Source organism: Lepus europaeus, chromosome 3 (assembly GCF_033115175.1).
Source record: "Lepus europaeus isolate LE1 chromosome 3, mLepTim1.pri, whole genome shotgun sequence".
Lineage (NCBI taxonomy): Eukaryota > Metazoa > Chordata > Mammalia > Lagomorpha > Leporidae > Lepus > Lepus europaeus.
In genome coordinates this window covers 49,272,309-49,298,777 of record NC_084829.1, presented here as the reverse complement: position 1 = coordinate 49,298,777, position 26,469 = coordinate 49,272,309, and the positions used below count along the sequence as shown (strand labels likewise).

Sequence of the window (26,469 nt, the reverse complement as noted above, 5' to 3'; positions counted from 1 at the left end):
TTCATATCTTTGATTAGCATTGGAAGCTTCTGGCTTTGCAATTACAGATATCTCTATTTTAATAGCTATTTCAGCTTAAAGATAATGAGTGAGCTTCATTCTTCTCTCATCCTTCCAATTATGGGTCTAATTCTTATTATGATTTTAAACATTAAAATCTTCATGGCAAAATCTTCCAAGCTACATTCTCCTCCAGGACCCAGACCTTTGCCAATGATTGGAAATCTGCTTCTCCTCAATCTGCAGAGGCCCTATCAAACCATGCTGGAGGTAACAAATGATGATTCGTGAAATATATATTTATAATTTACAAGATAATTATTGCCCACAGAGATTGATTAATGTACCTGTACTAACAACTGGCTCATAGATGTATTACAAAGTAATTAGATAGTATTCAAAATTAATAGTCTTTATAATTTGAATATTTAATTGATTTTAAATTTGCGTATTAGAAAATAGAATTATATTATTTAAAGTGGTACTTTTATCCTGAAATATTTGTAACCTATAGCCTTTCTCTTAAACATTTTGATCTATATTTTTCTTATATACATTACTACAAAGGAACTGAATAGTGATAAATGTCTAGCTGTAGAGACTTGAAGTGAACTACTAAAACCACCATGGAAAAGCTACAATCCAGATCACAGCCTCCAAAGCTGAGATCCTGAACTTAGTTCTAATTTGCGATTATTTGCTGTGTGAATTTTGCCTCTGTCTTTCTTTCCTCCTCTGTAAATTTAATGAAATGGATCAAGTATCAGACCAAATCTTTCTAATCTTTCACCTCAAAGATTCTGAAGTATTGATTGTAGAGTAAGGTACAAAAATAGATATATTAACATTAATTGAGTTAGCATCAACAAGGTTAATTTTTGAGTTCTAAAGGGCAGATAACTGATGTTGAGTTCCTCTATATTCTGTACCTTTTTAGTTTGAAAATCCTAAGGGGAGATGCACTGCAATCATCACTGAGACTGATGTGGAGCAGCAGGTGCAGCTGCTGCCTGTGACACTGGCATTCCGTGTCAAGGGTGCTGCTTCATGCCCTGACTGCTCTGCATCTGATCCAGCTCCCTGCTGGTTTGCCTGGGAAAGAAGTGGAAGATGGCCTAAGTCCTTGGGCCCCTGTGCCTACATGGAGCTGAGGATGGAGTTCTAGGCTCCTATCTTCAGACTGGCCCTGCCCCAGCAATGATGACCATTGGGGACGTGAACAGGCAGAGGGAGGAGATCTCTCTCCCTCTCCCTCTGTCTACATCTTCCCTTATCGCTCATAAAAAAAAAAAAAAAAGATTAAAATCTCTATTTTATCTCAGTAGGTAACATAATAATAATACTTTATGTTTGTACATTATCCCCTGTTGTACAAAGTACACAGGAATTTAACTTATTCCTCACAACCACCCAATTTACAGATAAGTAAAGTTCAAAGAGATTGACTTTTTAAAACCACAGTATCAGGCCAGCGCTGTGGCACAGAAAGTTAAGCCTCTGCCTGCAATGCTGGTATCCCATATGGGTGCCGATTTTAGTCCCAGATGCTCAACTCCCAATCCAGCTGCCTGCTAATTCTACTGGGAAAGCAGAAGGTGGGATACCCAGGAAAAGCTCCTGACTGCTGGCTTCAGCATAGCCCAGCCCTGGCTGTTGCAGCCATTTGCTGAACCAGTGGATGAAAGATCTCTCTCTCTCTCTCTCTCTCTCTCTCTCTCTCTCTCTCTCTCTTTTTCTCTCCCTCTCTCTGTATCTCTGCCTTTCAAATAAATAAATAAAATATTGGAAAAAATGACACATTATCTTCTTATTCTATTTTATAGCTCCTTCTCCTACATGCAGAACAAGATTCTTTCAATAAGTCCTTCATCGATTTCCATGTGCTCCAAATTTATCTGCTTATTTACACAATATTTCTGTGCTTTGTTCATATACTAACCAATCTAATATCTTTATGATATAGTCTTTCATTTTGGTCACATTTCCATTTGCATGCCATTGTCTCCACATAAAATGTTCTGTCTTTTCCTTCATCCTCCGCCTACCATTTTTTCTTTAAATTTACCTCTGATTTGTTTTCTTTGCCTGATATATGCCATATCCATGGTATATAGTGGTTGTCAGCTGAGAGACTCAGCCTTGAAGCCTCAAATTCCCATACAAGTTTCACTGACCTCTACTATTACCGACCTCTTACTTATTATCTTCTTAAATCATTGAGTTCTTTTGTAATTTCTTATGCAATTCTAATGTTGTTTTCTAAGGTCATGCTTCTTAGAGAAAGAAGTACTGGAAGTCATCATTTGATTCTCTACCTAACCTCAGTGGGGTTAACACCAGCAAGCCATTAAACTAAAGAAATGGATTCCTGAGTGTCACCACCTAGTAGCTGTCTGACTTTTTGAAGCCATAGAACCTTGCCTATACAGTGGAGAGGATAACATCACCAATGTAATGTGCAATAAGGGATATAAAAGTGCTGGGAATGTTGTCAGAAAGTAAAGAATATTGGCTTTTGTTATTTGTCAATTTTCAAAGAAAGTGGCTTGCCTTTTGCAGTAAGAAATGTTACAGAGTAACAGAACTAACGTGGGCCTACCACAGTCCTTAGCATCCCAAAAGGAGTAGGGAATGAGGAGGGTGGTCTGGTAGTCAATATGGTAGTCAGGAAATGTTTTGTTTTTCAGAACACTGAAAAGATATGCTGGAGTCCTGGCTAGGTGTTTCCAGAGACCAAGCAAAAATGCAACAAGAAGGAGCTATGGGTCAATTCTATAATGTCAGAGTACTGTTACTGTAACATTTGAAACTAAATGGAGCAAAAGGGTAATGAAAGGATGACCATAATAATGGCTCCAACAAGTAACAACCACAGGAGTGTTCTTCCTAAACCAGCCCAAAATTCTCAGCTCATAGGATTATAAAGCTGGCTACTGTTTTAAAATTAAATTACTTTGATGAAGGTCTAGTTCACTTTTTATTACAACATGGCATTTTAACTGTTTCTCTTCTTATACACTGAAGCTCTCCCAGAAATACGGTTCCATTTACAGCATCCAAATGGGGCCTAAGAAGGTGGTGGTGCTCTCCGGCTATGAGACACTAAAAGATGCCCTTGTTAATTATGGTGAACAATTTGGGGAACGACCTCGAGTGCCTATATTTGAAAGGCTCTTTGAAGGAAAAGGTAATTAACTCTGAACTCTGCAGATGAAATTACCAAATCAGTTGCACTATATTCTCTTGCATAATTTTTTCATGGTTAAACATTTTCTTTAATATACATTAGATAATTAGTTTTTACTGAGGAAAAAATTTATACTTTGTAGCTTTGTTCTTAATTTACATAATAATTACTTCTATAAACAAATGACTATTAAAAACCTGCTGTTTCAGAAGTGCAGTGTTAGATGATAGGAAAGACAAAGGGTTGGAGGCCACCACCTTAAGGAGGTCATGGTCTTATGACTGACATAGATCCTTACACTAAACTATATTTCCTCCTGGATAAAGTTGTTACATTTTGCTAAATGAGCAGTAAAATCTAGATACTCTACTTTTATGGCATTCCAATAAGTAACAATTCTGGAGATGATTTCACTTCACGTTATTTTTAAGTAAACTCATATTGGCTCCTAGCATTACCATTAGGCCATTTTATTGTGTAAACATTTTCAAAAAGCATTTCCCAAGCTATTATTTTCAAAAAATAATTCCAAAAATATTAGTAGACATTCTATGAGAAAAAGCAGTAACAGTGAAGTGACTTAAGGAAACCCTGGGCATCATGTTGTAGGCACAGGCCTCTCTTGGGTCTCAGGTTTCATTAGCATATTAAAACCTCAGAAAAGCCAGAAGTTTCTTAGCTTTATTCAACACAGTTTTCCAGAAGTAATAGTCCTTGGAGCATTGCTTTTTCCTAGACTCCCCACTGACATTTTGTGAAATCTACTTTGAAGAAGTGCTATTCATTTAAGATCCCTGGTCTGTACTTTCCAAGAATCATCTCCCCTCCCCTTTCCAAAAATTTGAAACCATTTCTTAACTCTTGTTTCTGCTCTTTTCCAAAATATCTCAAATATTATTTACTAATTTTATGGTTATACATAAAATTGTTCTAATTTTTATCCATATCAAATATATTACTACTTTTTTCCTCAAGCAATCATTCCTTTTGGGAATCAACCAGTTTTTATTTTTGTAGGTGTCAGCTGGTTTTTTCAACCGGTCAAATTGTTCAAATGAAAATGATTGCATTTCCTTCCCTATGTCTAGTAACTCAAAACCATTCAAACAACTATAAGCATATTTACACCAATATTGCATAAACAAAAGACAAACTGAATAATTCTGTTGCTCATTACACTATTTCGGGGTATTTGTTAGATCACCTTAATTAACTACTTTGATGCATAGCTTAAATATATTTAAGGCCTTGGTGCCAATTTTTAAGAGAAGCTATGTCCTTCATGGTGTTAAACTAACATTCTCCACATGTACATGAGCACTATATTTGTTGAAACATACCATCATTTTCATGGGCCATTAATATTCTATTTCTGCTGTAAATTATAAATTAAATATAAATGAGATAGTTTGAAGGGTCACATATTTATCAGAGATACATGTTATGTAATACAGGGTCCTTGGACAGAACAACATCAGATGAGTGTTAATATAAGAATCTATGGGAGTGGAAGCTTACTCTTCTCTGGAAATCTTTCAAAGGAATGCCTAAGCTGACATTAGATGGCAACTGCCTCTCTGGAGATACTTAGTGCTTTCTTTTGGATTTTTGTTGAGACTAGTAAGGCTGGTACTGCTCCATTTCTAATATCTAGGTTGCCTTGGTCTTTCCCAGTTTCCTATTTCTGTTTATCAAAAAAACTTAGAAATTTCTCTCATGTCTCCCATACTTTTTTTTTTTTAATTTATTTGACAGGTAGAGTTATAGACAGTGAGAGAGAGAGAGAGAGAGACAGAGAGAAAGATTTTCCTTCCGTTTGTTCACTCTCCAAATGACCCCCACAAACAGTGCTGAGCCGATCCGAAGCCAGGAGCCAGGTGCTTCTTCCTGGTCTCCCATGCAGGTGCAGGGCCCAAGGACTTGGGCCATCCTCCACTGCCCTCCCAGGCCACAGCAGAGAGCTGGACTGGAAGAGGGGCAACCAGGACTAGAACCCGGCGCCCATATGGGATGCCGGCGCCATAGGAGGAGGATTAACCAAGTGAGCCATGGCACCGGCCCCTCCCACACTTCTACAGAAAAATTAGGAAAAATGCAAATGGAGGTGGGGCTACAACTAGTAAATGAGACACAAATAAAAATGCCACTATCACCACAAACCCCATCATGGAAAGACGTAGACAACCTTAGCAACCCTCTCTTGCCTATTTTTCTATAAAGTGTTATCATTTGCTGCAGGTATTCTAAGAAACGTTCTTTGACCATTATTCCCTTTAGCTCTGCACAAATGCATGTATCTGTTCATTCAATAAATATATAGCTCATAAAATTAACTCTGATGTGCTATAACAATAAGTATAGAAATTAGTATGTGTAGGGGCCGGCACTGTGGCGTAGCTGGTAAAGCTGCAGCCTGCAGTGCCAGCATCCCACATGGGCTCCAGTCCGAGTCCTAGCTACTCTACTTCCGATCCAGCTCTCTGCTATGGCCTGGGAAAGCAATAGAAGATGGCTCAAGTCCATTGGCCCATGCACCCATGTGGGAGACCCAGAGGAAGCTCCTGGCTCCTGGCTTCAGATCGGCGCGGCTTCAGATCGGCGCAGCTCCAGCTGTTGCGGCCATTGTGGAGTGAACCAGCTGATGGAAAACCTTTCTCTCTCTCTCTGCCTTTCCTTCTTTCTCTGTGTAACTCTGACTTCCAAAGAAATAAATAAATCCTTAAAAAAATACAGGTTTAAAAAAAATAGTATTTGTAGCACTAATGTGGAAACTTAACTATAGCCCCAGAAATTATTTATTTCTAATTTTTCATTTGGATAGTCTTGGATTTACTAGACTGAATTGCAAAAGAAATTTCTTTACCACTGTTCATGAAATCCTTAATTGTATCTAGCATTATACAAATAAACAATAGATTATTAATAATTTCATATTGAATTTGTGAAGGAGACATAATTAAAATCTTTCAACTGACAAATCCTCTTGCCAAAGGTAATAGACAAAGAAAACACTTTGATTATCAAATAGGCATTAAAACAAATAACGTGCATCATAATGTGCTAAAAGATTACAAAAACAGAAAGAAATGTCACCTTTTTTAAATGGGTAAGCAGTGCAAACCATTACATGCATGTTCTCAAGAGGACTTGACAACATTTTAATTGCACAAAGTTTACCCTAGATTTACCTGGCAACTGGGGTGACCATCTGTGTTAACTGGCTTCATAAAAAGAAAAAAATAAATTTATCACGTTGGTGAGAAGAATTAGTCTTGCAATTTGGAGCATGAATCCATTGAAGTTAGACACCTAGCCTTACACAGAAACAGAGATAAAGACCTTACATCCCCTGATGTTTACATTTCAGAGATGGTTCCCAGGTCTCTGAGAAAGAAATTCCTAGGTCTTAAAGCTGACAAAAGGACTCTCTAGCTCTCAAATGGAGTTATGCTCATTTCTAAAAGAGCAGAAGCACTAAACAAAGTTTTTCTGAAGTATAACGCTGGACGAAAAGGGAGGAAAGAAAGAAGTTCCTTCCCTTAGCTTCAAGAGGGAGAATTAACTTTATTTTAAATTTGTATCTTTGAAAGTTAAATTTTAAAAGCTTGACGGTAATAATTTCAAGATGTTTTCCTCATTGTAAGGAATTGTCTTCTCTCATGGTGAAACCTGGAAAACTATGCGAAGATTCAGCTTGACCACTTTACGGAATTTTGGAATGGGCAAGCGCATAATAGAAGACACAATTATAGAGGAATGCCAGCATCTCATACAGAACTTTGAGTCTCACAGAGGTGCGTAGAATAAATAAAACCATGGCTTATTTTCATGAAAAAGGTACATTTTAATTGTCTATTTTGCTATAATTTCATATTTGTAGAAAAATTCCAAGGATATAAATATAAGTCTTAATACTCTTCTACTCTGTTCCATAATTATTCTCCATATCAACATTTTATATTTTCTTACTCTATCTCTTTCCATCTGTGGGTGTATAGCATACAATAAGCAAGACATCCCCTTACATAACTGCAATATGACTTTCAAAAATCATGAAATTAAGATTGACATGATATTAACATCTAATTTGCAGGCCTTATGCAGACTTTCCCAAAAATGCCATTGTCCTAAATTGTTATTACTATCAAAAGAAAATGTTGGATTGTGCATTGCATTCATGTGTCAGGTATCTTTTACTGCCTTTAGCCAACACAATTCCTCAGTAATTAGTATGTTTCTGATTCCTTTAAAGAATCAATTTAAACTAATTCCATAGTTTTTATTAATATATAGAACAAAAAATCCAAAAATATCATTTTCATGTTGATTTTCACTCATTTCCTTATTAAACCAATATTTATTATTATTCCTCCTTAAAAGTGAGCTAGTCTGAGTACTACCTTCACTGATATAGCAATTAATATGAAGGGAAATGGTCAAAGATAGACATTCCTGAGATGAGTGAAGATTAGAAACACAGGACTCTAAGATCCTTAGGCTACATCAGCAATGCTTGTATATTTAAAAGGAGAGGCTCTTGGCGATTGGATAAATTACATATGAAAAAGTGACTATTTCTTCCCCAAGGTTAAGCTCCTAACATGTTAATTTCTCAGGGTTTTGTGTACACAGCATCCCTAAGTTCTCCCATTTGAAGAAAAAAAGTTATTCACCATTAGAATACCCCTAGACCTTCAGTCTCTGGGATTATAGAAGGTATTGATTTTTAAGAGTGAACCTAGTAAGCCAGTCTGCTCTTCACTTAAAAACGCGTGCCTGTCCAGTGACACATTTAATAATCTAAGTGGTGGTGCTAAGAGAAACAGGAGGCAGTGGCAAAAGAGAGTGGAATGAAGACCACCTTCTATGAAGTTCTTTAAAGCAGAACCAGTTTAATCCTCTAGATGCTTATGTAAACTCAAACACACCCTATTAGGTTGAATGATATTTTCCTGGATACTATTCAATAACACCCCCAGCCCTGCACAGACACCAACACATACACTCAAATGCCCTTCACCTGGCATATTTTTTCTTTAAGCCATATGCAGATGTTTAGCTTTTTCGTGGCAGTATTTCAAAAAATTCTGAGTATTTTTCAAGTCCTGCTCAGATCATACCTCTCTTAAGAAGATGTGGTCATCAAAAATTCCTTTCTATGAAATCCTTTCTTTGATAATCTGTCCCAATCAGTCTATAACTGGTTTCAAACTAAGTGCATATCCTTAACCAATTAATGAACTATCTTGTAGGAAAACCCTTTGAGATCAAAACAGTAATGAATGCTTCAGTTGCTAATGTCATTGTATCAGTGCTGCTTGGAAAACGCTTTGATTACCAAGACCCTCAGTTCCTGAGACTTTTAACCTTGATTGGCGAAAATGTGAAACTCATTGGAAGTCCTAGAATTACGGTAACTGCATCTTTTCCATTCATTTTTTTTTATTAAACTTTTATTTAATGAATATAAATTTCCAAAGTACAGCTTATGGGTTACAATGGCTTCCCCCTCCCAAAACTTCCCTCCCACCCACAACCCTCCCCTTTCTCGCTCCCTCTCCCCTTCCAATCACATCATGATTCATTTTCAATTCTCTTTATATACAGAAGATCAGTTTAGTATATATTAGGTAACGATTTCATCAGTTTGCCCCCATATAATACACTTGATTGTTCAAGAGACCATGACAAAGTGTTTATCGCACCATTGTCATTTCAAAAATAGTTTCTGAAACCTTCTGAGTACAAGAGATATGACACACTTACTTAACTAACATACCTACCTGATTAATCGTACATCACAAAATTCTGTATCAAATATGATGAAGGAATTGTGAATCACTCCAATATTATATTACTTTGGTAATTATTATTTTGGCATCCTTCTTTTACCTGCACCACTAATTAAACATGGAATGGAGTTGAGGGCAGGGGGAGGCCTGTGGCATAGCAAGAAAAGCTGCTACCTGCAATGCCAGCATCTCATGTGGGCACCAGTTCATATTCCAGCTGCTCCACTTCTGAACAAGCTCTCTATAATGGCCTGGAGAAAGCAGTAGAAGATGGCCCAAGTCCTTGGACCCCTACACCCACATGGGAGACCCAGAGGAAACTCCTGGCTACTGGTTTCAGATGGACATAGCTCCAGCCATTGCGGCCATCTGGGGAGTAAAACAGCAGATGAAGGACTCTCTCTCTCTCTCTCTCTCTCTCTCTCTGCCTCTGCCTCTGCCTCTGCCTCTCTCTGGCTCTGTCTTTCAAATGGATGGATAAATTTTTTAAGTGAATTTAAAGGGCAACTACTAAATACAAAAAAAAAAGCACTAAATAAAATAAATTAACATTATTTTTATTCTGAACATTGAAGTTTATAATAGTGCTATAATCTAATTTTTTATCCTTGTGATCTATAAAGTCCCTATCTTCTAGAACCTAGAAAAAGAGCTTTAGCCAATAGTTTTCATTTTGAGTAGCACTACTGACAATCAACCACATAATTTCACACTGGAATAATTAAGGCCATTACTATAAATAATATTTGCTCCAAGTATAGCCACTTGGGACACTGAAACAGGTAACTATACTATCTATTTTACTTATGACATTTTATATTTATTATTTAATAAGTCATTATGGGGGGCCGGCGCTGTGTCCTAGAGGGTAAAGCTGCCTCCTGCAGTGTCGGCATCCCATATGGGTACCGATTCAAGTTCCGGCTGCTCCACTTCCAAACCAGCTCTCTACTATGGCCTGGGAAAACAGTAGATGATGGCCCAAGTGCTTGGGCCTCTGCACCGATATGAGAGACCCAGAAGAAGCTCCTGGGTCCCACCTTAGTATTGGCGCTGCTCTGGCCATTGTGAGCATCTGGGGAGTGAACCAGCAAACAGAAGACACTTCTCTCTCTCTCTCTCTCTCTCTCTCTAACTCTGCCTTCAAATAAATCAATAAATTTTTTAAGTAAGTCATTTTAGAGGTAATTAAACCTGTTAAAACTATGACAATGTATATAGACCTTGTCTCCTCAAAAATGAAAATAATACTGAAATTCAAAATTTAGCAAACCATACCATTATTTCCCAAATTTCTTTAGGGTCAATGACTATTAGATTAAGTAGTATTTCTCAACAGTACACATAGATAGCAACTATGTTATAAGGTTTAACATTATTGTTATCCCACAGCAAACATTGGTAGAAACTTGTACTATATAGAATTGTCAATGGGTTGTTTGTTTATCTAGAGTCACTAGGAATTTTGCAAGAAAAAAAAAAACAGGTTTATAACTCTGACCATGAAGCAAATATTATCTTCATGTCCCATCTAAGCTCTAAGTAGATCTACTGCAACAGGCATAATAAACAAAATACTCTGGGTACATAGAACTCGTACACCATACCGATATTCATTGTAAATTACTTAATTCTAATGAAGGAGGAAAATCTCATTGTCTAGTTCAGTCTGCTTCTATTGGTTGAGGTGAAATTCAAGGTGTTATTTCTATGATGCTTTTAGGAATAATGTCATTTTCTTTATCACAAGAAGTACATATGTAGTATATTTAGTTTATTTTTCTTTCTTTTAGCTTTTCAATATGTTTCCTGTTTTGGGATTTCTCTTAAAAAGTCATAAGACAGTCCTCAGGAACCGAGATGAATTATTTTCTTTTATAAGGATGACCTTCCTAGATCGTCGTCATAAATTTGACAAAAGCGATCCAAGAAGTTTCATTGATGCTTTTTTGGTCAGACAGCAGGAGGTAACGGTGTTCTTTTCAGAGGTTCCTTTATTGTTTATTATTTAGTTTTACTGGTATTTTGAAAAAAATTCCTTTTGAAGAGGAAAGATTATTAGATTCAAAGTAATAATAAATTCGTATTTCTGAATAATGATATTCATTACAGTTTGCATTATCAAATAGTTTCTATAATTTTCATATTACTGAGAAAACCAATATATATAGAAGATCTAACATAAGTTAATTTTTTAGAACTAGTATTTTTTTTTTACAATCTTAAGAAATGTATTTCATTTATTAAGTAAGAAAAATATTTAATTAAAACTTTTGAAAAGAAATGGTTCTAGGAATATTCTGGTCACTCAAAAAAATTTAAAACTAATTCTCAACTTTCCTAAATGATAGTCTTTCATTTTTAGAATCATATATCATTATTTGCAACTAGGATATGTTTTATCCTAAATTTCTTCACATTCTCATCATAAAAAATTCCATTTCATTACGGGATGATTGCAATGCTTTGCTTTTTAAATTCACAATAAGTTATTTATTATGATCATCCATCATAAAATTATTTCATCGTTAGTTATTCTTTTTACCCTTCCAGGAGAAAGATACATCCACTGACTATTTCAGTGATGCAAATTTGGTGGCACTTGTCAGTAATCTGTTTGTGGCAGGTACAGAGACCACAGCCTCCACACTGCGCTGGGCGATTCTGCTCATGATGCGATATCCTGAAGTCCAGAGTAAGTCTTCTAAGATTCAGAGCATTACCTGAAAGAAAGGAGCCAGCAATCTTTTGGACTGGACATTTTAGAATTCTGCAGCCTCCCTGGGCACCTGTAATTCGTACCTATAAGGATAGTTCACATCTTTAGTTTCCTTTCGGTATAAGAGAGTGGATTCTGCTCTGAAGGCATCTTGGGATGGTCCAATCACATGATGGCATGCATATCCCCAGAGAAGCCTCACAGATAGTGACAGAATGGAGGGAGCAGCGCAGGCAGAAGATGAGAACACTTGGGAGAACACTTGGGAAGTGGGGAAGACTGTGCTAACAACCACTTCCAGCTGCCTCTGCTCCCTCTAATTCCACTTTATCCAGAAAAGGTCTGTGATGAGATCACCAAGGTCGTGGGATCAGCCCAGCCTCGAATTGCACACCGAACTCAAATGCCATACACAGATGCTGTTCTTCATGAAGTACAGAGGTTTGCTGACATTCTGCCCACAGGCGTGCCCCGTGCAACAACCGCAAACGTTACCTTTAAAAATTATCATATTCCCAAGGTAAGGGATGAAGAAGGGTAAGTGAAGGTAGAAGACGTCAGATGCTCATAGTTACAGAAGCCCTGGGATAAACTGTCAAGACAGTTCTGGGCTGCCTTCCCTTTCTCTCTCCTTTTCTTCTTCCTTTCCCGTTCCAAAATTCTCTGCTTCCCTCTTAACCATGCAACAGAAAGTAACTGGGTGTTTATGTGTGAATGCCTATGTAATAGGGGATAATTATTCTGTAAAATTTTACAAAGTAGTATTATTTTTAATTAAAAGCCCAGGGTTCTGAGAGTTTAAGCACTTCCTGGGAATCAAGTTTGTCCTGCAAGAAGCCAGGTGAGGTGCACCACCCTTCACTGCATGGGCCTCTTTCCAGCAGTACCTCCATCTTCATTTCCATCTTCACACAGAAACATGCTTCCCCGTGTTGATACATCTGGATGTGTGCCTCTGATTTCCACTGCTAAATTGAACAACTATGTATAAACCTTGCCTGAAACTAAGGAGAGGGCAGGAACTAGCCTAAAGTTGTGCTATATTCACAGCACTAATTATTTTCCTTCATACCTAGACTGTTCATTGCTTCTGGCCCACGTCTAAATCAGTCTACAGAACTATCAGTAACGTGGGTCCCCTTCACACAGCCACTTCCTCTCCTGTGAACCTTGTGAACAAGGAGACTGCTCTCATCCTCAGAAGGTCTCCTTTCAGCACACATTAAGCACACAGTTGGGTTGAACTCATCAGAGTAAGAGTGAAATAGAATTTTTATTAGGTTCCAATCTTTCATGTGTGTCTGTAAGAAAGTCCCTCAAAGGAATAGTAATAGAGGTAGGATTTTAGTTAGTTCCAACTCCCTTGCAGTGAGGTAGGTAGAGCATTGTAACTGAAAGTTTTGCAGTTCAAAGAGTATCTACCTGACCACTACACTACAAGGTGTTAGGTCTCTCAGTTTTGTGAAATGAAAACAAGCTCAGGTGGGCATTTGGCATAGTGCTTAAAATGCTGCTTGTGACACTCACATCCCATATCAGAGTGCCTTGGTTTGAGGTCTGGCTCTTGTGCTTCCAACCCAGCTTCCTGCTAGTGTGTACCTGGGAAGTGGTAGATGATGGCTCAAGTACTTGACTGAGTCTCTGCCACCTGTTTAGAAACTCAGATTGAGTTCCAGGCTCCTGCCTTCACCCTGGCCTAGCCATAGCTTTTGTGGGTATTTCTCTATCTCTCTCTCTCTCTCTCCCAGACACACACTCTCTGCCTTTCAAACAAAATGAAAATAAATGAGTAACTTTTTTTTTCAAAAATGCAGTTTGTACATAATAGATGAATTCAGTTACAAAAGAAGAAAAGAATCTAGCAGGGTTGTTATGAGGAGGAGGCCAGTCTAAGTACATGTAAGTGCTCACAGACGGATGCACAGAGTTTTAAAGGAAAACATTTTAAAGTAGTTGTTTGCTTTTTATGGCTCAAAAATTATACAGATTCACTTTGATAAAATAGCTAGCCTTGAGATAACATATATCCCAAAAATCTGCTAAAAGAGACAGCTGTGCTTAATTGAGATGAAATATTGACTATTTCCCCTAATTTAGGAGGAGGGCTTCTGTTTTCATCACTGTTTTGCTTTGTTTAGAAAGCTGTTTCAGAGTATATGACAAACTATGGAAGCAGGGAGCTTATTTTTGAGATTTGTTTTGATGTGCTTGCCCACTATGACAGCTTCCACTATCACAGCACTGGGGGTAAAATAGAAAACTTTCACTGACCCCTCAGATCTGCCAACAACTGCAAAAGGTGCTTGTGTCCCTTCTTCTAAGCCTCTTAGTCCCCAGTGAAGACCATTATACTCCCATCAAAAAAATGTAGAAACTGAAGTTTAGCAGATTCAATAACATGCCTTTATCATACAAGCATTAAGAATTGTTCCCAGTTCTAATTTCAAGCCTTATGCTTTTCAGTAGGTCGTTTTGGTTGAGCAAAGGAATACTCCACATTAAGTCTCAATCCCTCCTGAACTTCTGCAACTTCCTCCTCTTCCGTTTCCTTCCAGAACACACTGCTTTGAGATTGTGGCACATCTTTAGACAGCCTGTCTCTTAACAAGGTGTTTAGTCTCTGTCACTAATAACATTTTATTTCTAGGGCACTGAAGTCGTCACTTTACTGACCTCGGTACTTCGAGATCAAACACAGTGGGAAAAACCAGATGCGTTTAATCCTGAGCATTTCCTCAACTCAGAGGGGAAGTTTATCAAGAGAGAAGCTTTCATGCCTTTTTCACTGGGTAAGGAATCTTACTTGAGAAAGGTGATTTGGAAAATCTGGGGAGATTTGGAATTGTCTTAGAGTGCTGTGGAAATCAGGACCTCAAGTTACGTTGTAGGTATTGAGATCCCCCGGCTACTTAGTCCATACTTTTGTCTTCCCATATGTAAGAATATACCCGAGAGATGTAGAAAAAAAGTGAGCAGGAAAGCAGGATTTGCTCACACTGAGAGGTAGTATAATAAGAGTTTGCTCACAGTAAGAGGTAGTACACACGCAGAGATGAGTGTGGACAACTTCATGAAGGAGAATTGCCTCCACTCAGACTAAGGTCATTCTTTTAGATAAGGGATGGTGCTTGGAACAGGGTCTGATTGAAGATTCAAAGGAGGCAGGGTTTGGGGTGGGGCTGAGGAAGGTGTTAGGATGTCTGGTGCATGATGGAAGGTGAGGCTTAGGTGCCTGATGAGGTGTGATTATGCTGAGTCTTCAACTATGTTGAATTGGCACAGAGGGGAAAGGATTTGTGCGGTGCAAACAACTTGGGAGTTGGCAGTCCTTAGCTCCTTACCTACATATCCATATCATTAGCACTGTACTAAGATTTTGTACTTTGCCATGACCCAAGGCCGAGTAGAAAGAGCATCAACCCAGTTCTGCCCCAGTTTTAAACTGGCTGTGGGACATGAGGCATTAGAACAATATTTTCTTAGAGAATCTTAGAAGATTCCTTGTGGCTGAGCAGGTGTAACAACCTTTCCTTGAGGAAAGAATAAGCTAAGCAGAGAGACCCAGGTAACACCTCACCAGAAAAACTGGCCAGAAAAACTTTGCTTTGACGTATGTAAAAACAGTGCTTTCTCACAGTATTTCTTTGGGGGAAAAGATATGCAGTAGTGTGAATTTTGAAATTCAGAGAACTAAATGAACATATTCCATAGTTGTCTGGATTCCTAACAGCCTACACAAATCTGCTCCTGGCAGAGTCTTAGCAAGACTGCACCACTATCAGTTTGTCATCTTGGCTTTTCTAGTTATACAAACAGTGGCTTAGCACTCATTCCCTCCAGAAATCTGTTCAGTGATAGAGAACCCCGTCATTGGGATGCATGGGTTTTCTTCACCCATGGGCTGTGAGATTCAGTTACAGAGCACAATTGATACTTCTGATTTTCACACACACACATGCAGATACATGAGAAAACGTCACATGTAATAAAGACTTCGAAAGAAAAATACAATTATCTCATCTGGAAAAAGAGTTAAAAGAAATGAAAAAATATTTGCAAATATTTTACAGTGTTATTGAGCTAAATTTCTTTCAACACATCCTTGCTTTATATTGTGAAAAACAATAACACAGGGGCCGGCGCAGTGGCATAGCAGGTTAATCCTCTGCCTGCAGTGCCGGCATCCCATATGGGCGCTGGTTCTAGTCCCGGCTGCTCCTCTTCCAATCCAGCTCTCTGCTGTGGCCTGGGAAAGCAGTGGAAGATGGCCCAAGTCCTTGGGCTCCTGCGCCCACATGGGACACCGGGAAAAGGCACCTGGCTCTTGGCTTCCGATTGGCGCAGCTCTGGCCGTTGCAGTCATTTGGGGAGTGAACCAATGGACAGAAGACCTTTCTCTCTGTCTCTCCCTCTCACTGTCTGTAACTCTACCTCTCAAATAAATAAATAAATAAATAAAATCTTAAAAAAAAAAACACACACAGAAAAAGCCATGGAAACGTAAACAGTAGTCTCTGGAGGGCATTTTAACTGTATCTAACTCCAAACCTCATTTTACAAGCACAGAGATGGAGCAATGATTTTATCACACAAAAAGTTTTTCTAAACTCTTATCAGCTACTTGCTCTTGCTACTCCCAGTATTTAAAAGAATTATCTTCTCATTGACAATCCCCTTTCACCAGGAACAATCACTTCACTTTTCCTCCTGAACCCTGGTGGACACTGAATCCAAGCGCTTCCTCATTTCTCATACAGCTGGGCCCAAAGGTGTCTCTGCACTGGGAGCTCAAGTCTGGAGTTTTACAGAGTGGCCTGTTCTACAGAATCTTTCCCAGCTTACCTTATATGTTGATTTTTTTGTTTCAATTAAGGAAATCTAGATGTAGTAATTTTGTGTCTATCAAAGACAAAGAAATGGAAGCATTAAGGTAGAATCATCAAATGATCATCATAAAATGAATTTGTGCCTCAACTATGATTGCTATAATCTCTCCAAATCATCACATTCCTTTTGTTGTATTTAAGGACTCTTTCCTTCATTCTCTTCTTAGCAGTTATTATTCACTGTATTAAGATAGGATTTTGCTCTCTGGTGGGCTAATTGATTCAAATGTCTTTAACTGGCCTCAAAGATTTCACCTAATTTTGCATGTAGTATTTCTTTTTAAAATAAATGAGACTACTCTACTGTTGCCACCTATTCATACTTAAGAGTAAACTATAATGATAGGTGCTTCATCTAGTTGGGTAGCTATCTTATACTACAAAGCTGGATAAGGCTTAAATATACAGTAGATAACTGATGTCTTCAGTTGCTTTGTTTAACACTGAATTAGATAACATGTTAATCATGCATTTATTCATGGGCAGATGGGATGCTGTGACTCAGAAAGCTAGATGAGGTATTCCTTCCATGGGTCTCCCCATAGCTAATAACGCTATATTATAATTATCTATTTACTTGCTGCACTTCCTGAGCACACAGTCAGGTTCTTGGGAGCTATGGTCTCCAAGCCACACTCAATACCTGAACCTTGTTGACATGAAGTCTATGTTTGTGGACTGAATGGTTAGTTTTATGTCATGAATGTTTTAAGAGAATATCTGTGGTCTTTCTGGGAGGGTGGGAGCAAGGCAGGAGGTTGGGAGGGTGGAATGTATATGTGAAATACATGAAATTTGTTCCCAATATAGAAATTTAAAATTTTTTTTAAAAAAATATATGACCTTTCACCCCCTAAAAATTCTGTCTTGTTACTAGGCATTGTGAAACACTGTTCTTCTAATTCTGGAGTTAATCTATTCCCTAGAGTTCTTATATAAAAGAAAGTGCTAACTTGGAATACTTGTTCTATGCTGTTAAATAGCCACAATTTAATATTGAGCTTTGAAGTTTACTGTGACTCAGTACACTTGTGATTTGTGTTCAAATGAAAAATAAAATAAGGATGAGGAAGGAAATGACACTCAACTTCCTATAATACTTTACTGGCCATAAAACCAGCAGCAGGGATGAAAAGACCTGATGAATTCTTCTAAAGGACTGGGAACTGAAACTTCTAATAATGCTATATACTTCAGTCAAATATGCTATCTTTGCACTATTGAACAACCACAAGCTCATTAAAATGAAGCTGAAAGAATGTGTCATCCTCAATATAACATGTCTTAGGAAATAATTATACCAGGACCAACAATATGGCATGGCAGGTTAAGCTATGACTTGCAATGCCTACAACCCGTATCACAGCACTGGTTCAAGTACCAGTTACTCTACCTCAAATCCACCTTCTTGCTAATGTGCCTAGGAAGGCAGCAAAAGATGGTTCAACTACTTAGGTCCCTGTCACCCACATGGGAGACTAGGATGAAGTTCCTGGCTCCTGGCTTGGGCCTGACCCAGATCTGGCTTTTGAGGATGTATTGGGAGTGAACCAGTAGATGGAATGTTTCTGTCTCTCTCTCTCTCTCTCTTTTTTTTTTTTTTTTTTTTGTGTGTGTGTGTGTCTCCCTCTGTCTGTGGTTCTGCTTTTCAACCAACTAAATGGATACATAAATAAATCTTCAAATAAATGTAAATGTAATCAGTAAGATCCCAGTTGTTTAAATAAAAATCTTCCCAGAAGGTTTCCTTTCTGCTTTGTAGATCTCTTGAAATTTTCTCAAATAATTCATGTTTTAAATGGCTACTAACAAAGACCCTCTTCTCAAAATACTTTCAGCAGCTTCTCATGCTTGATTTCAGGGCCCTATGATCTGCTCATTCCTCTGCCCAAAGCCCGAGACAACCTAACTAATGTTCTATGCTCTAGCCAGACTGAAATTTCTTCCAGTCCTGTTTCACAACTCCACATTTTACCCAATCTTTGCCTAGTTAACTCCTTCTCATCCTCGTTTGAAAACTGAGACAAATTTCTCACACAAAGCATGAGCCCTCCCCAAACCTCAAAGCCACATTAAGTGTCTTTGCTATGTGTTACATGGCATACTTGGCTTTATGTTACATAATATTTTTTCACGTTAAAATGTTTATGCTTAATTGTCTGTCTCTCTCATGGAGTTCATAAGATAAAGGTGGCATTTTTTAAAATTTTGTATCTGCAGCAATTAAACTGGGAGACAGAGCCTAGGAGGCTCAGCAGACATTAAGTGACTGATCTACATATTCCAAAGTAGTAGTAATCACATGTGGCATGCTCTTTTTATAAAAATAGATGTATTTGAAAGGCAGGGTGGGTGGGGGTGTGGGGAGAATCTTCCACACACTGGCTCACTGTACAAATGCCTGCAAAAACCAGGGCTAGACCAAAGCAAAGCCAGAAACCAGGAACTCCATCCAAGTCTCTCACAGTGGTGGTACCAAATACTTGAGTCATCATCTACTGCTTGCAATGCTTGTGTTAGCAGGGAGCTGGATTAGAAGTGAAGTAGCTGGTCTCAAATTGGCACTCCAATATGGGATGCAGGAGTCCCAAGCACTAGTCAACTTGCTGTGCTACAACACCGACTCCACAAGTAGTCTATTCTTGTCTATTCATAGGTTGTTTTTCCAGATGTTTTTGCCCATAAGACTTATAATACTTTAACATATCCACCTCTGCAGGCCGCAGGATGTGTGCTGGGGAGTCACTAGCCAAGATGGAGCTTTTCCTTTTTTTCACCAGCCTCATGCAGAAGTTCACCTTCCAGCCACCCCCAGGAGTCTCCCATCTGAACCTGGATCTAACCCCGGACATTGGTTTCACCCTTCGGCCGATGCCTTACAAGATATGTGCTGTGTCCCAGGACTAGGTTCTCCATGCATGTTGTAGCATCAGTTCTTAGTGTTGTCTGTGGTCCTTTCCTGAATTTTGGCAGCCGCACTATTCCACCAAGAACTTTGGGATTATTTAAGTAGTTGGCCACACTCTCAAAGAGGGTTCCCACATCCAATCAAATTGAGTTCTTGTGCTATTTGCTGTAGTCAAAACTTCCCTGTCACTATATAGGGCAACAAATGAAGAGAAAATTGAACAGATAGTTCACTTAGTACTCTGTTTTGTCCTCTAAGACATGAAAGTAGGTTGGTCCTCAAAGGCATATGAGATATCTAAATATCACCAATCAGTAGTGGGATTCATATGTGTAGTATTTGGTGTTTATTTGGTAGAGAGCATCTGTGTAACATGTTGTCCTAGAACCACGGACATCATCAAAACGGCAATGAAAAAAATTCAACCTTTAAGTGAGGATTACACCAATAATATAAGGCATTGGTTTCATTCATTCTGTGAATAACAAAAAAGCAGTAGTTAATAACAGAAAATTGGTTGTGAGTGCAGCAGCTGGCTGAGGTCAGAAAGTTTTCATTCTTGCTTCTGGTAAACTGGAACTCGAAGGCCCTGATCCCTGCGCTGAGTCTCTGAAGTCATGGGCATGACCAAGGAATGCTCTCCACAGCTGAAGAAAATGGTTGCTAGTTCCCCTGAGGCATAAAGCATCTTTAGCTTTTATGAAGTCAAATGTACCTCCCCATCATCAACAGAAGTGCTTCTCTCTTCTTCTTGTCTGATCCCTATCAAAGGAAAGTTGCACTGGATAAAGTTAAATAATTGAAGACTTTATTTAGTCTATTGCAATAGAGATGAGACAGTCTACACTCACAATGTCACTGAAACAAAGGATAGAAAGGCTTCTCATTGATCCGGTCAGCTGTGAGGAGGTTTGGGGGTAATTTGATCAGTACAATGTATCCAGAATATTGAATTACTCCCTCAATTTACAAATATATATTTTTTTGTGACCAGAGCATCTATGCTTGCTGGTTAGTATCTAATGACACCTCTACTTTCTCAGAGATCAGGAGTTAGGGGCTCTATCTTCTCTGGTGGTCACATTCAAGGGATGACAACCAGGCCCTTAAGAAAGACATCCCTCCATTGCAAAACTGGCAAGAAACTTTTAGAACATTTACATCTCAACAGGGCTGAGGTAGCATTTAAAAGTGAAAATTTTTGTCGCATAAATGCTCTAAGAAAAGGGAGATCAGGGCCTACAGTCAGGAAGAAACCCATCTCAAGTTTAATCAAGCTGAGAGAAATTTAGGCCATCTTGGGCCATTCCCAATCCAGCGTTCGATACAAAGCCTTTTTGCAGTAAGTCTAATGAGGAAAACTCAGATTTTCTTACTTCTCAGTTGAACAAAATGAAATTGTAAATGATAAAGAAATGGACCTGCTAATATTAACTTATTGTTTGAACACATTTAAGGGTAGGTGTTTAATAAAATACAGTTAACACTAAATTCAGAGTCAGAATTACTTACTGAACTTCTTTCTCATACACAAGGAATTATAGAAACAGCTTTGGTTAGAGTTGAGGAAATATGACTTTCAGTTCCAAGTCTGTGAGCATCCCATTACTATGACTTTATGACTATATACAAGCAATGGCAGATTTGGCGTATTTACCACTATAAATAAACAACGGTTAACAACAATGAAAAAATAATGTATAGTCATAATCATAAAGTAAAACAATAACTTTGATTCTTTGGTTACAGCCTAGTAATAATTTATGCAAATAATTGTCAATAAGTAAGCTTTAATAAAACAGTCATATCTGCAAAAGAAAAAGACAACTATATCATACACTTTTTATTTTCTTGATTCATTCTTTAGTTGTAAAATAATTTACAATATAAAAGAATAATTTTATGTTAAGGATATTCAAATTCAGTACAAAATAGTTCACCTGTGAATTAAATTTGCACTTTTCAAAAGCATCACACATCACTATTTCCCTATTTTAAATTTTACACACAATAAATTACATATAAAGTCAGAATTGAAGTAACTCAAGTTATTTTTAGTCACTGTGATGTGGCATAACTAAAGTTTAGGGGAGTTGGAATTCTTGTACCCCTGCAATGTAATGCTATTTCTTTAACTGTTGATTTGATACACACACCTTCTCAGGAAGCACCTGTGGCATCCCTGATCAGGGCACAGACTAACACTCCATCCTATTTGCATATCTAATTGGGATATCATTCCCTTCTTTATGAAAAGAGGTAGAAGGCAGGAGAAAGCTCTCTGTCATGGACCTTGCTTAGAGGTACCACTCTACTTTTCACTCTCCACCACAGCACACACACTGCTATTGTATGCACTCTTCCTCCATGGAGCCAGGGGAACCTTTCTCATTCTGCTCTCTCTGGGATGGATCTTCCCAATGATAGGCACTATTTTTGGCTTTTCCTTTCTCTCTAGTTTATGGACGATTCTTTGGTCCACTCACGTTGGGTATTTCTCAGTGTGGGGCGGCCCACACTCCTGTACTGAATGTATGCCTATCCCCTCACTGGCAAATAAACTCTGTTCCCATTTTCACACAATACCAGTCTCCACATAGTTTTTCTATTTCTGTGGGAGGCAAGGATCTGAATTTAGCAAAACGATATAGTCATTGCCCACAACAACTACATTTGCAGTGTTATTGTTTATATGGAATTTACTCTTGAAATGAAGGGGTATGTAAGGATTGGAGACCCAAAGTGCACTCAGTAAGCTTGAGAGATTCTGAACTTTAAGAATTTGCTCAAAAAATAAATGCTCTCTCTCTCTGTGTGTATGTGTGTTTGTTTGTATGTGCGTGCGCATGCGCACATGCGTGCATATGTATATGAAAGACACAGAGAGAGGCAGAAAAAGAGATACTAAAGGGACAACACTGAGAATATTTTACATGCACTTCCAGACAGAAATAAATGGTTAAGAAAAAGAAAACATATTAATTTGAAGCTTATGTCTGCATTATGAAAGCTCAAATAACAATCACAGGATGTTTTTATTTTAAACAAGCAAAAGATTTTTTTCAGGAAGAAGTATTTTATCTGTAAACACATAGCAATAAAACAAGACAGATTTTTATCTTATCACTGTTTTAAAATCTCTAAAGAAAATGTCATATTATGGTTCACTCTCCAGGCAAACCCAACCCATTGTCTAGTCCATGGCATGCCTGAATATGGACCATTGAATCTACTTCCACTGCAACACAATCCCCAAAGAGAAGAACCATAACCAACTTTATTACAAGATTATTTCACTTGCAATTGTACATTTTTATACCCAGTTAAGATGGAAAGGTTTTGTCTGACTGTTGGAACCTCCAGAATCTGCGTCAACCTGAGGCTCCCATAAGTCAACAGCCTGCTCAGGGCTTCCTTTTGAGGCCTGGTCTCCAACTGTCAGAGAATCCTTTAAAAGTCAACTGCTTCAGAAACCCTGCCTGAAAGTTCTTATGGCTTAGTACAAATTATCTGGCAACTCTTGTATATTTTTCCTCCTTTTAAGTAAGTTGAATTCAGGATATTCAATTGTATCCACTTTTCCATGTACCTAGGAGGCTCTCAAACTCAATGACCCAAGATTTCCTGAAAGAACATGTGCCTAAGGTTGCTGCAATGGACATACAAAGCAGCTTCAAGTTCAGGAATTTGTGCCAGGGACAAGAGTATGAGATTCAGGAAAGGGATGCAGAAATAGGGACAGAGAATCTGAAACAGTTTACTCATCAGAGCTTGTTTTTCAAATGATGTTCCAGGGAGACTATCACGCAAAACACTGACCTTGTAGGGACCAGATCAACAACCAGGAAAGCTGCAAGATAGCATGTTGAGTCAGTTTTAAACATACAATATATGAGGATGTATGGTGCTTGAATAGAAAGGGCCCTCTTTCTCTACCTTTTCTACATACTGGACACTCCCCAACTCCTTAATGAAATCCCTGGCAAACTGATTTTCAGGGAGGCTGTTTCTTCAAGGCACTCTATCTTCGTACTTGTTTCTTTTACCTGTCACAAGTAAAGCTTTCTTTTGAGCAACTCCTGCTTGAACATCATTATTCTGCAATACCCTAAGCAGTTGTTCCTCCTGTGCCTGCCAGTAGTCATAAAATTTAAGATTAGGCTTCTAAGCCCTAAAACCTCAGTGACCACTGGATAATACTCCTAGGTGGGTTCTGTGCAGGCCTTACCTCTGCTTTCATAAGGTGTAAATGAATCCAAAAGCATTTTCAGGGTCAATCCTCAAGACTAAACTATGCCAGTGCATATCTCAGTCTAATAAAGAAACTGCTCACAATGTTGCATTTTGGATGTTCCAAGAAATGAATACAATGTGATTATCTCCAAAAGAAGAGTCCTGTGACTACCTCTTCCAGAATTCTGTTGACTGTGTTTTCCATTTTCTAACTCTATGTTCAAGACTGTTCCAAAACTAATGACAGACCAAATGTATAGGCAGAAATGGTTAGATCAAAGATGGTAATATATGAGAAAAGACAGAAAAGAGTCTGAGTAAAAACCACTGTTCTGGGTCTGATATTATTTCTTGTAGGCCTACTATTCTTTGTCACTAAATCAAGAATCAAGTTTGGTTAGGGAAAAAAAGCAAAGTAAATAATAGCACTAGTGCGTACTAATGGTTAATTTTGAGTGTTACTTGCATAGCATTGTCAGAATTATTTTTCATCTAACATGGTCCCAGAAAAAAACCTTTGAAGTTGATACCACTTATAATAGAACAACTTCTATGTCAACTAGCCTGAGAAGCCAAACAAAGCCTCTGCAGCAATCAACCCAATGCACAAGATTCGGTCAATGATGGCAAGCTTCCCTATTTTTTTTGCACTCTTTCAACTCAGGACCTACCTGAAAAAGTCCTAAACCAACCAGATAAGACACTGCCCTCTATACAACTCATCTGCAGCTTCCCCACACAAACACATTACAGAGTAAACATGAAGCCCTTTTTCATTACTGCCCAAAGAACACTGCCCAGGACACTTGAACAAACATGGAAGGCTATTCAAGACCACCACATTATTCAAGAGTATTATACTAGGAGAGATTGAACTCAACTCCCTTATAACAAAAAGTGGGAGAGTTTTCAAAAAAGCAGAGAAATAATTTACAATAGCAATTTTAAAAAAAGCACTCCACAAAAAAGGAGATCAGGAGCCTGTGGTCAGGAAGAAGCCTATGTGAATTTTAGTCAAGTGGGGGGAATATTAAGATATTCTTGGTATACACAGCTCAATATCCACTGGAACATTATTCAGCGATTACAAAGCATGAGATTCTGTTACATTTGTGACAATATGGATGAACTCAGAGGACACTATAATAATAAGTCAGGCACAGAAAAACAAACACCACATGATCTCATTCATATGTGAAATCTGAAAACATTGTAGACAGGCATTTGGTACAGCAGTTAAGACACTCCTTGTAATGTCCACATTGTATACTGGAGAGATTTCATTCAAGTCCAACGGCCACATCTAATCCAGCTTCCTGCTAAAGCACATGCTGGGAGGCAGCTGGTGATGGCTCAGATAGTTGAGTTCTTGTCACCCCTGTGGTCGATTCAGACTGATTTCTAGGTTCATGATTTTGGCCTAGCCAATCCCTGGCTGTCTCTGTCATTTGGGAAGTGAACCAGCAGATGGAAGATCCCTCTCTATGTTTCAAATAAACTGAAAAAATAAATATATATCTTATAGAAGTTGAGAGCAGATTAGTAGTTACAAGAGGCTAGAAGAGAGTAGGGCTAAGGGGGAATGAGAAGCAGCTGGCCAGTGAATGTAATGTCACAGTTAGAAGAAGTAATTTCTAGTGTTTTATGCCACAGCAAGGTAAATATAATTAATAATGCATTGAATAACTAGTTAAAAGAAAGAATTTTTAATTAACACACCATAAAGAAATGACAGAAGTTTAAAGTGACAGACATGTTAATTACCTTGCGAGGATCACTACTCCATGTATATGTGAACAAAAAAATCACTGTACCACATAAGCATATACAAATATTACACATCAACAAAAAATTAAAATTATATATATACCACCTTGGTCACTGAAATGTTTTCTCACTATCCTGCCTGCCTTTACTTCCTCACCAAGCACAAATGATGTTAGCTGACTCACTCACTATACCAAGCTATGAAAACACAGCCTGTTTATTCTATTTTTGTGAAGGCTATGGTCTTCTGTAAGTATTCTTACTCTGTTTTAAGCTGAAAATCTGAGTTTGAATTTAAAGCTAATCCCAGACTCTGAACACAAACAAATCTTACATTTTGTTAGTGACTATTGGCTGCCTAGTGACCAAGAACTAATGTAGACTTTCTTTTCTTCATCCTGAGAAGTACATTCACAAAGATTTGTCCTCCCTAATTAGCAAATTATTGACTACAGTTAGAAATGTCTGGGTGTTCAAGAGTCACAGCCCCTTTTTTCCTTATCCGAATCAGCTAATTCAATCTGTGGCTCCACCTTTTCCCCACGCCCTCTCAATTCATCCTGCCTGGCTGACACACTTGACTCAGTCTGGAGACTGTTGCAACCTTACTTACTTTAATGACTTCCTGTTCTCCCTCCCTTAAGGGGTTTTCGAGAAAACATTATTTTACATTCTTAGATAATTAAAGAACAACATTTCTTAGTTTGAAATCCAATAATCAATCAATGGCTCATTAGGAAAAACATTAAAATAGTAAGGTTGTTTTAAAAAATAATTACAATGCTTCTTAGAGATCTCTTTCCCAACTTACATATCCATACATGCTATATTTCACCTTCTACATTCTCTAAATGTTTTCATAATTCTACATATTATTGACAATTAATGGAGAATACAGAAAAAACAACAATTTTTTAGTTTTAGTGACAAAGCAAGATACAGAACTAAATGTAGGATATACATAAGTGTGTCTAGCA

The 26,469-nt window shown here is 38.1% G+C and overlaps 1 protein-coding gene across 1 annotated transcript; it reads left to right on the top strand.

Annotated features, from left to right (window-relative positions):
- The first annotated feature begins 162 nt into the window (after nt 1-162).
- Nucleotides 163-19,491, top strand: LOC133756539 (cytochrome P450 2K6-like). The gene is made up of 9 exons (XM_062187208.1): nt 163-270; nt 3,025-3,187; nt 6,832-6,981; nt 8,440-8,600; nt 10,773-10,946; nt 11,533-11,674; nt 12,034-12,218; nt 14,346-14,487; nt 19,304-19,491. The coding sequence occupies exons 1-9, from the start codon at nt 163-165 to the stop codon at nt 19,489-19,491; spliced, it is 1,413 nt and encodes a 470-aa protein (XP_062043192.1).
- Nucleotides 19,492-26,469: the final 6,978 nt, after the last annotated feature.

Coding starts and splice junctions, on each gene's coding strand:
- LOC133756539 (XM_062187208.1), top strand. CDS start 163: ATGGCAAAATCTTCCAAGCTACATTCTCCTCCAGGACCCAGACCTTTG. Junction 271..3,024: donor CCTATCAAACCATGCTGGAG/GTAACAAATGAT, acceptor TATACACTGAAG/CTCTCCCAGAAATACGGTTC. Junction 6,982..8,439: donor GAACTTTGAGTCTCACAGAG/GTGCGTAGAATA, acceptor ACTATCTTGTAG/GAAAACCCTTTGAGATCAAA.